This window comes from Crocodylus porosus, unplaced genomic scaffold (genome assembly GCF_001723895.1).
Source record: "Crocodylus porosus isolate Cpor-Errol unplaced genomic scaffold, CroPor_comp1, whole genome shotgun sequence".
In the NCBI taxonomy this organism is placed as follows: Eukaryota; Metazoa; Chordata; order Crocodylia; family Crocodylidae; genus Crocodylus; species Crocodylus porosus.
The window spans coordinates 75632704-75643560 of NW_017728886.1; the positions used below are offsets into that span (position 1 = coordinate 75632704).

A 10857-nucleotide genomic window follows, 5' to 3' on the forward strand; every position below is an offset into this window, starting at 1 on the left:
CACACTGGATGCTTATCTTGCTGGGATCCTATGACCCCAGCTGACTTCCTGCCCTTTGGGCAGGGGGCTGGACTCGATCTCCCGAGGTCCCTTCCAGCACTAATGTCTATGAAATCTATGAAATGGAAAGAAGTTTTCTGCTGGATAAACAAGGGTGCTGATCAGAACTGGTTGTCCGAGATCATGAGACTTCATCTCTCGTAGGGGTCCCAATCTTTACTAGATCATGGATAGTAATAACAAGCACATGATGTGCTGTGATGAACATCAGACTTCACTCAGTCTTGGTTTAAATTTTTAATTTCCTGAAGCTTTGAGTAACATTGGAGAGTCTGGCAGGAAAACATGTTGCCCATATTTGGGGAGCAATGATTTCTTGTTTCAGCCTGGTTATGTGACGTTAACACAAATGTTATTACAACATCAGCACATGCCAGTTCCTGTTTTGTCTTGGCTGTTGTAAGAAAGTAACTAACTATTGTACCTCCGCTAGCCAGGTATCTAAACTACTATTAACACTGGATACTATAATTAGCAGATAAAAAAAAGAAACAGTGACAAGCACGCTGGCAGAGACAGGAAAAATGACAACCCCCAGAACACAGAATATATCTTTGGAGCATTACTTAAATTTTTCATGGTGGTTTAAAGAAAAAAAAAAGAATCAGGGCTGGGAAAGGATGTGTAGTTTAAAAACCACTCTTGATGTTGCACATTCAGCAATGCGTCTCACATTTCTTTATACCCCTTTCTGCAGGGAACCTGGAATGCTCTGTGTACCTAGCCTTTGGCCACATCTTTATCATGCGACAATTCTACTATTTATCAGTCATATCTACAGCAGCAGTGTCAAAATCCAGCTAGTGAGCCAGATCCACCCAAGGAGCCCCAAAAATATTACATGAGGCAAGGATTTGTAATCAAGCGATTTAAAATAAGAATACTTGCATTCAAAATAGGATTATTTTAAATCACTCTACCTTGCTACAAAAACAAAAACGGTCATGAGCAGTAAATTGCTTATTGCTCCATTTCTAAATTACTAAAATCTCTACAAAAAAAGGTTTTTTTTTTTGTGAGTGTCAAAGTCTCCAAAACTTGTTTGATGCTTAGATGTAAATCAAATATTCAGCTAAGAAGCCAAGTACATACCAACTATGCTGTCAAAGAAAGCTCCCCGGAGATGCCAGTCATTCTTATCATTCAGGAAAGTGATCATATGAGACAGGAGAACATCGTTTGCTTTTTGACGTCCAAAAAAAACGCAGAGACGTGTTATTCCGTTTTCCATTAGAGTCTGTTTCACAATGTTTTCTGGGTCACTAAGCAAAGTAACAACTTTCTGCTGGACCATTTCATGCAAGGCCTGCAACTCTGCAACAGACACACAATCAGCTAGAAATTGAACTGTGGGCATTTATTATACAGTCTGTTAAATGCTGTAAACTAATAAATAATTCTGAAGTACAGCTGACACGGTAAGACAGTCATGCATCTGGCTCACTACAGTACAAAAACAAGGCTTACAAATGAATTCTTGTTCACGTTCTGAATTGGAAGGTGCTGGGCAGACATCTTATTTGTACTCATAATATATCTTAAATCGCTCCGTTACTGCTTCCACTGAGATAACCAACTCATTGCACTTATAGCTCAAGCATAGCTCAAAATGGTAAAAGAAACATAAGTCAATGGTTCAACAGCAACTGAAACACTTTGAGGCAATAGTGTAGGAACTGCACGTTCTTTTGATAAGTCAGTTGTTTCATATTTCCTAAACAGATCATTAAAAATAAATCTACCATCTAGGTTGCTTATCTTTATTAGGAATACAGAAACAAATAAGCACTATTAGAAGGGGGTAACAAAGATATTTCAAGTTCCATTTAGTTAACAATTATCCTTGCTGAATGGGAGTCCAAAAATGATAAATGAGCGGCAGGCATTCATTGCCAAGTCATGCACTAAGATAGTTCTATTCTGTGACTTCAGCAAAGATGCAACTTTATTTAAAAAAAATCTCTCATCAGGAAAGATATCCAAGCGAAGGTAGGTTAAAAGGAGACTCAAAGACATTTCAGTTATTGTCATGTCAGCTTTTCAAGGCAAATTTTGACTCAATCCTTAGCCAATCAAAGGCAGTGTAGTTTCTTGAAAAAAACACACAGAAATTTAACCACGTATGTGATGCTTGTTCCTGTAGGTAATTTTCTGGGGGGGTTTTGCAGTCCCCTGTGTACAATCTTGCTTCGTTCTTCACAAAATTATAGACTTTACAACTGCATCAGACATGGGGGGAGAAGAGTAGGGGGCTGGAGAGAGTCTTCCTGCCTAGTGAAAAGACTAAATCCCCAGAAGTAAAGAACACTCAGAAATGGAAATCAAAGGAAAGTATGGTGGTTCATGGCTTCCATGCTTTAAAAGCTCAAACTGTAATTCAGAAGCTTCCCAGAGGTAAAAAGAAATGTCACTACCTGTGTCGTAATTGTCACTAGGGTGAGATGCTTCATCCATTTCTTCACCATTTGGCTCATTTTCCATGTTTAGGTTTTTCAGCTGTACTAATTCCAGAAATCTCAGAGCTGTTTCTGCCAGCAGTGCTATGTTCTCTGTAATGATAAAAATGTATGTCCATATTTTTTTCATTTCAAATTAAGAACTGTGCAAGTATGGGGTTTGCAAATTTGAAAACAACACTGATAGAAAAGCCAAACACTGTAGTCAACTGTTGTGAAAGTTCCCATCCATGTTCTGCAAACCCATCTTAGTTGTAACCTATTACCTTACTGCAATTGCAGCCTCAGTGGAAATGCCAGGTGCCACAATTCACTTTTGTGACATGAAGAAATGGGGAAGTTATACTAGTTTAGGTGCATCTCCAAAATTTGTTTCAGGATATATATGCATGTAATCGTAGGGTAATCAACCATATAATCCTGGTGTATCTAGACCAGCACATTAAATGCAGTCAAGTATCAGTGAATTTAGGAGGAAAAAAAAAAACAGATTTAAATTAGTTTGATTTTTATTTTTTCAAGGCTTAAACTTACTACACTCATCTGAATTACAGAAAAGTTAGTAGTGTAGCAATACATGTTTTCTACCAACATTTAAAAGAAAGTCAGACCAACAATCCTCTGGCAGTCACTGACAAAGCACATTGCAGTAGAACTTGCAGAAGTGCTGAGAGAAGTTTTTTCTTCATTTCAGTTTATTTGACTAATTAATACAAAGTTAAAAGAGAGTGGCATTTAAAAAGCAGAAACCTTGATTTCCTCCTTCAATCTCTGATTAAAAAAAAGGAGGGGAAAGGGTAAGTTCTAGTACTTTCAAAAAGTTGAAGAGAGAGTGGATTTGATACATATCAAATTGATTTAAATCATGAATGAAATCACGGTTTAAAAAAAAAAAACACTAGTCGAGAAGCCCCAATGTGGTTTTGTAGAAAACAAAGAATAAATTACTGCTGTTTGATATCCTTTATTCATTTAACTTCTTGAAACTTTGGACTTTTAGAAAAAGGTAAGGGCTTGACGGTACGTATAAAAAACTTGCTAAGAAACAATAGGGCTGATGGGTGGGTAACCTAACCAGATCTCCATATACTGCTGGTAGAATAAGATCTCTGGAGACAACAAACTCCCTATGACTGAAGAAGGGTGTTTGTGCCCAAAAGCTTGCAAAGAATAATTTCTCTAACTATTTAGCTGATAAATCTTTATTAATCTATAGGCCCCATAAGATTGGGCCCCTAGTATAGTCCAGACTCTAACAGTTTGCTGTTCATAAAACTTCTAAAAAGGCTACATGAATATATTGTCTCAAATGGTATATAATTAGAAGTTATAATCCCGATTCCATGATGCTATCTTTGAGCTTAAATATATCTTAAATTAAAACTATGTTTGTTTTTTAAGAGCATCCTAGCCAAAAAAGAAAAAAAAAATCAAAAATTGAATTAAATAAACAAACCTGATTTAAATTTTAAAAAATCCATTTTTTTTAAACCATTGATTTTTATCTACCTTGGTAGAAGAAAAATGCGGCCAGAAACAATTAGTTCTATTTGCTAACTACAGCAAATACTTTTGTTAGTTTTAAATACAAAAGACTTTGACAACCTTTCTGTTTTCTTATGTTATTTTATTTAAAGCTAATAAAAACCCATTGAAAAGCCTGGGTTTTTTGTATTTTGAACCGAATTCTAAACTTGCAGTTTGACCATAGGCTGCCACAAATCATAAATAGAAGGGGGGGGGGGAAAAAAAAATCAATCTAGTAAATAATTGTTCATCCATATTTTAACAAAATAAAGTACAAAAGCAAAGACGATCATGAGCCATAAACTGCATATTGCTTCATTTCTAAATTACTAAAATCTCTACAAAAAAGTATAAAAGAATTTGTGTAAGAGTATACAAATTCACAATGAACCTGTGCTAACATCTGAATAACAGCCAAGTTATACAACTGCTTAAATAAATGTGTCAATAAAGCATAACATATTGACTGGTAAAAACAATTCATTTTACGGCAACCACTGGAAAAAAATCAAACTTTGTATTCCTAGTACTGCTTACAAAAAAAAAATTCAAATCAAGGATTTAAATGAAGGTTTCTCCAATGGCTGGTTTCAATCAAAGGGATTTAAAGTCTGTTAATTAGTCCTAATATAAATTATCTGTTACTTCAAGTGAAAACAGGTTCACAAAGTCTGTGTGGAGCAAGAGAAGATGACAGAGGAAGGCCTATTTACCCATTCAGATACTTATTGTAAGTAGAATGAGTGCTATGAAAATTTCTACTCTACCAACTCTTACTTTCTACGGGAAAAGGGAACACCCCCTCCCCCCTTGTGTTGTCCTAAATATTCCCAAAGGCTCAGGAATGGGGAAGAGCCTGCCACTGACTTCCTGTGCTGATATGCTAAGAACCCCAAACTGCCTTAATTTCACCTGAGTGACAACCAGTACAAGCAGACAAAGATTCAAATGCTACTCCATCAATAAGATATCCAAGTGCTACTCTATTTCACCCTATTTGAGTCCCTGAATTCATCAGTGCACCTGTGAATATATAGTATTTGATCATCTTAGGGTGCAGACCAACATAACATTTGAACCATTCCAAGAACTTCAACAACTGGAAACAGGCTCACAATTGTTTTGAGTGAGGGGTGTCTGCATGTATGTGGCTAAATGCAGGCACCCTTTATGAACTGCAGTGCTGTCAAATTGCCACCAGGAGGTAGTAGTGAACACCCAACCCAACTGTAGCATTCTGTCCACTTTTTCACTAACAGAGTTTAATAAAAGCCTATTCCTGCACTTTCCTGAAAGCTATGTGGCAGTACCTGTCTGGGAATGCCTAGATGTGTATACAGGACAGAAAGGCTGCCTGGACCCCTGCCTCTGGGTTCCTTAAAGGCTGGGTGTTTAGGAGCTGCCAGAGTTTTTGTCACTTTTAAAGGCAGATAAGGTTCTTTGGGTAGATATGATATCTTTTATTAGACCAACTATATAGGTGGAAAAATTGTTCCTTGCAAACTTTTGGGCACAAACACCCTTCTTCAAGCATAGGGAGGTTCTGCTGCTGTTCTGTGTTCTCCTGGATGGAACAGAAACCAATATGAAAAATGCAGGTCTGTGAAAATGCAAAATATGTGGCAGTGAGGATCAGAGGCCATGAGAGACAACAAGTATGAGACAGGTAGGTGGGGGTAGGGAAGACAGGAAAATGTTGACCTGGCGATAGAATATAGCTGGTAAAATGTAGCAATGTTATCTGTCACTTTTAAAGAGCACTTTCCCCCAACCACTCAGCAATTCACTCCAGTTCCTAGAAACTGACCAGGATTCAGTGCATCCCAGACTAATTTGGGAGTAGAGGGAAAGCCACATAAGTGAGGGGAGTGCTTAAGTCCCTGGTTCTGTGCATTTGGAAGCTGCTCTCTGCTGCTTTTACACAGCTGGTTAGTTTCCTTCAACTTGCGACAGTGGAGTCCTTGGGCAGCCCCAATTAAGCCCCCAGGAACAAGAAGCAGGGGGCCAAGCAGCTCCTGCCACCTGGCTACATCCCACCCCAAATAAGCCTGCGATTTACCAAACCCTGGTCAGCTGCCAGCACTGGGAGGAAACTGACCACATCTTTAAAAAGGTGGCTGAGAGCTGTCCTCAGTTTCCAACCAAGGACACTGGGGCACTGGAGTTCTGGTTTTGTATCAGAGCATGTTCAGGGGTTGCCATGCAGGGATTAGGGCAGCAACTGTGTGGGACACCTGGATGACCAACCAGACACTAGTTACAAAGTGCTTAGTATCCAACACATAACCAAAGAACTGGTTCAAAATAATACCTGATTATCCAAATATAGTTTTGAAATGATTCCAAAGGTTTTGTTCTAACCTGGCTTGTTTGTGCACCTGGACGACTATGCTTTCAGAACTGCATTTAAACCAGTCTAAGTGTCATGTCTGTCTGCGGCTTTAGCCTTATGATTAAGTCACAAAAAGGCAGCAAGAAGGAAAACAACCAAGCAACTTTTTCTATTTAATGTTTTGTTTTTTTGTTTTTTTCCACAGACTTATACCAGATGGAATAGCATCACATTCCAGCATCTAAAAGGTAAAAGTAGGATCTGGCTCAAAAGTGTTTTATAAAAAAATATTATAGAGTTTTTACACACACAACTTGAAGAGTGGCTCCTGACAAAAATTTTAATTCACAAAAAGCAGATACTGCTGTCAACAAACTTGTATCTTTACAGCATGGAATACCCACCAAATCAAGAGCAGCTGCTACTAAGGGGAAACCAGCCTGCTGGGGGCACTCTTGCTGCAGTAGCTCTACAGCTACCAGTTCTTGAACCAGCTCATTTCAAAACTAGCAAAGGTAGCTCTACACTTGATCTGAGCTTTCAAGAGGCTATTGTAGCCGCTTCCAATACTTCAGTGCACAGAGCCTGAAGTGACTTTATGTATACAGCCAAACTATTTCAGGACAGTGGAAAGTGATTGGAGTAACAAGAAGTGTAAAAGGGGGTTTCCCCAGAATCTTACCAGCATATGCCAGTCTGACGATAGTGGCTTCATCTTGTGCCAGATGTGCTATGCCTGGCAAAATGTATTCTGGGTAAATGTTGATGTCATTGCGTGGCACCTCTTTGACCAGAGCAAGAACTTTAGTTAGTGTTCTCACAGATTCTGCCCTCACCCTAGGCACAGAATCGTTGCTGAATTGTAACAGGTATGGCGTAATGCGATCCAGCAGAATCTCCACACTTAATCTTGGTGCTAAATGGAGAATTAGTTCCAAGGCAGCCAGTTTTGAATCGCAATATTTGAGAGTCTGTAAACAGGAAGTTATCACGGACACTAGAATAACCAGCCCATTCTCTTTGGTCTCTCCCTCTGCTTTCTCAGTCCGATCATGCCCACAGAGATTGTGGATTATATTGTCCAAATCCTTACGTATGACCAGTATACGCTCGTCAGCTGATACAAAAGTTTCCTTGGCAAATTGTGCCATGTAAGGCTGGAGGAAAGTATAAAATAGTTCAGGAAATGCATTGTTACGCTGCTGTTTCAAGTAATCTTCTGCTGCTAAGCGTTTATCTGGCTCACAGTGGATCATCTGAGTGACCTTAAGAGTGGTAGGAGTGGAGAAGTGGGAGAAAAAGATTACAAAATTTAGAAATTTAAAATACACAAGGCAGTTTATCACTTAAGCAAGTCAAATAGAGTTTCTATAGAACAAAGTGTTATTTACCAGTTGTCTGATACTGCGATCTTCAATTTTGTTCAGGACTTGATCAGGGGAAAAGAGTCCATTTCTATATGCCAAAAGCTGAGACAAGTCAAACAATGGTACACCTTCTGTGAAGAGCTCTGCTATTACACAGCCTAGAAAACATCAAACTTTTCTGAGCATTATGAAATAAGAACTTGTCTGCTATCCAGGGACAAACAAAAATATGTGTTGCACAATTCTCAACTGAAGAAAACCATGAGGGGATCAAATATCTGAAGTATCAAGGAACAGTTTAAAGCAACTTTTTATCATGAAAGCTCACTATATGACTTCTGTAGATTCAAAATCTTGCTTTTGAATGCAATTACTATGCTTTGCAAGCATGCAACGTCTTTGAAACATTTCATGCATTTAAACAGCTGAGGGTAGTAGTGTTAAGAAATAAGGCACTGCCTTTAAGCACCTGCTAGCCAAAAAATGCAAAACAAGAAAATGAACACATCACTGTCATGTGGAAGAAGAGCACTAATAAACAGCCCAGAATGCAGGCAAAGGAAAAGGGGAGGCAGAGCTAAGTAATTAAGCGCTCTCAGCTGAACAGCCTTTGTAACTCTGGAGATACTTAATGATGGTCTTTGTCAACAAAAGTTGCCAAATTATTATGATCAGGACCCTTATATAACTGTATTTGTTAGTTTGCTAAGAACAGAAAACCATACGTTTAAACTTTAAGTCCCAATTTTACAATCTAGCCCACATGGGTACAGTGCCATTAATGAGCAAGAAGTTGGACAACATGATCTCCAGAGGTCCCCTCCTAGTTCTCTAAGTCAATAGGACTCCAAAGGTGTCTGTGTACACAGATCAGCTTATAGACTTAAGACCACAAACTATAAAGTCAGACCCACTAACACCATTAAAAAGTAGTAAGGGTTATGACCAAACTTTGGATAGTCTCTTCAAGACATAAGTGAAGGTACACTGGCACAGCAGTTTATACTCCCACTGCTTGGATACCATAGCCATATATGCATGATGGAAACTACATGAATTCATATATTTTTATACTACTTCTACCTGTAGGAAGTTTTAGGTCCCAGAACCAACACTAAAGTTTTATTTGTAAAAATATTTGTTTCTACTGTCAAACAAAAAAAAAAAAATCCTCACTGATGATGCAAAACTGTAAGTCACATGGCTCTTGTTCTATTTCCTCACCCCACCCCACACACAAATACCTGCAGAAAAGATGTCCATTGCACGCTTCAATTCCCCTCCTGTTCGCTGATTGCTGTTTGCCAGATCTACTAATGGAGTTGAAGGATCTCGTATGCTCTCTAGTTCTGTGGCAAACAAGCTACCATCAACAAAGCGCTCAGGGGCAATATAACAAGTCCTCCTTCGTGAAGTATCAAAGAAATAATTGAAGTCAGCCGGATTGTCCTCAGGAAGATAGGTTGGTTTAAAACTGGCAAAGTCGGTCAGAAGAACCCAGTTCCAACTGGTCACCATCACATTTTCAGTTTTGATGTCCCCATGACGGACTCCAGATTTGTGGGCCTGGTCCACAGCAGTCAAGATCTGGAAGGCTATCCACCTCTTTTCAATGTTGTTTAGGAACGGCCTGGTGCTGATTCGATCATAAAGGTTGTCCCGTACGTACTGCCTGAAGAGCATAGCTGCTTTCTCAGACAAAGTTGCCTTCTGGAAGGGAAGGCAGTTCTGTGCAGAGTGTAGCCTTATCTTCAACTCCTCCAGCTCCTGCTTGTAGCTGGTGAGTGGCAAAGTGGGATCCTGAATGGCAAACACCTTCACCACCACCAGCCCTTCCCTGTGCTTGGCCCGTGCCACTTTGAAGAAGCGTGTGCTCCCCAGGCTTTTGTCATACTCAAAGTCATGGATGTCCGAGAAATAGCTGTCCACCGAGAGGATCTGAGAAGGAGCGATGCCAGCCAGCTGATTCCCCATGGTGGTGCTATCTGTCCCGGAGGGCAGGCTTCTGTGCTTTGCTGCTCAGCCTGAAAGACAGTCCTGAGGCTATTTAAGCTTTCAAGTTGACACCTGTCCTTTTCGCACCTCCCAGGTTGGTCAGAGCCCCCCACCCATACAGGTCTCCCCTTCCCTGGGGCAAACTTGGCACCTACCTACTTGGTGCTTCACGGGGGGGCAGTGCAGCCTGGCCATTGCCTGTTTACCAGCAATTAATGGGGGGGGAGGGATTTCACAGTGCCAACTCTACCCTAAGAGGGCAGGCCCAAAGGCTGCTGATCCCCAATCCCCGCAGGGCTCCGGCAGGCAGGCAGGCAGGGATGCTGGGTGTGGAAATCGAGCTCCCTCCTCCCCTCATCTTTGCTCAGGCACCGGCCTGGCGCCAATCTCCCGGCGGGGGGAGAGATGCAGAGGGGCAGGAAAGCAAGCGTGGGCCCCCTGGGGTTCCTCCCCGCCGCAGCATCCTCCTCCCCTCCCTTCTGCCGCCTTCCCTCCGCCTGGCTGCACTCACGGGCGGGCGCTGGGCAGCTCCGCAGAAGCGGCAGCCGCGACGCGGACGGCGGGGGAGGCCGGGTCGGCGCCGTGAGCTCACATCCTGCGGGCTGGCGCTCCGCCCCTGGGCGGGAACTGAGGAGCTGGGCGGTGCCGTCCCGCGCGCTCAGGGGACGCGCCCAGCCCAGGCACGCAGCGCCCCCTGTCCCAGCACGGCGCTCGCCGAGGTCGCTCCTTCCCTTAAGCAACTCCTGGAGCGGCGGGGTTGTGAGGGACCCCCCTCCCCCCACCCCCTCGGGTGCAGCTTGGCCCCCTGCAGCCAGAAAAGACAGGACCCCTCCTTAGTTTTTAAGTCGGCGGGTTTGTTTGAGGCATTGATGACGCGAAGGGGTGCACGCGCACCCCCTGACAGTAGCGGTGCACTCCCTGCGAATGGCACCGCCGGTGGTGCCTACTGGCAGTCACTGCTTGCCACCCGCCCTTCCCCACTGCTGCTGTTGGCAACGGCCAGCGGCATCTGCAGGCGGTCCACAGATGCCACTGGCCACCGCCTGCTGGTGGTGTCTGCGGGTGCCACCCGCCTGCTGCCAACAGTGCCACGGCTGCCTGCAGGAGCTCGCCGCTTACC

At 42.2% G+C, this 10857-nt stretch overlaps 1 protein-coding gene across 1 annotated transcript in view; it reads right to left on the reverse strand.

Moving 5' to 3' along the window:
• The window catches only part of PIK3R4 (phosphoinositide-3-kinase regulatory subunit 4), a 38326-nt gene extending 28541 nt beyond the window's left edge, over positions 1-9785 (reverse strand). Inside the window, exons 1-5 of the mRNA XM_019536714.1 lie at positions 8987-9785; positions 7767-7900; positions 7058-7640; positions 2475-2609; positions 1153-1374 (exon numbers count right to left, since the gene is read on the reverse strand). Of these exons, the coding sequence (XP_019392259.1) occupies positions 1153-1374; positions 2475-2609; positions 7058-7640; positions 7767-7900; positions 8987-9716 (1804 nt within the window). The 5' untranslated portion in view covers positions 9717-9785. The remainder of the gene's footprint in view (positions 1-1152; positions 1375-2474; positions 2610-7057; positions 7641-7766; positions 7901-8986) is intronic.
• Between the last annotated feature and the right edge of the window lie 1072 nt (positions 9786-10857).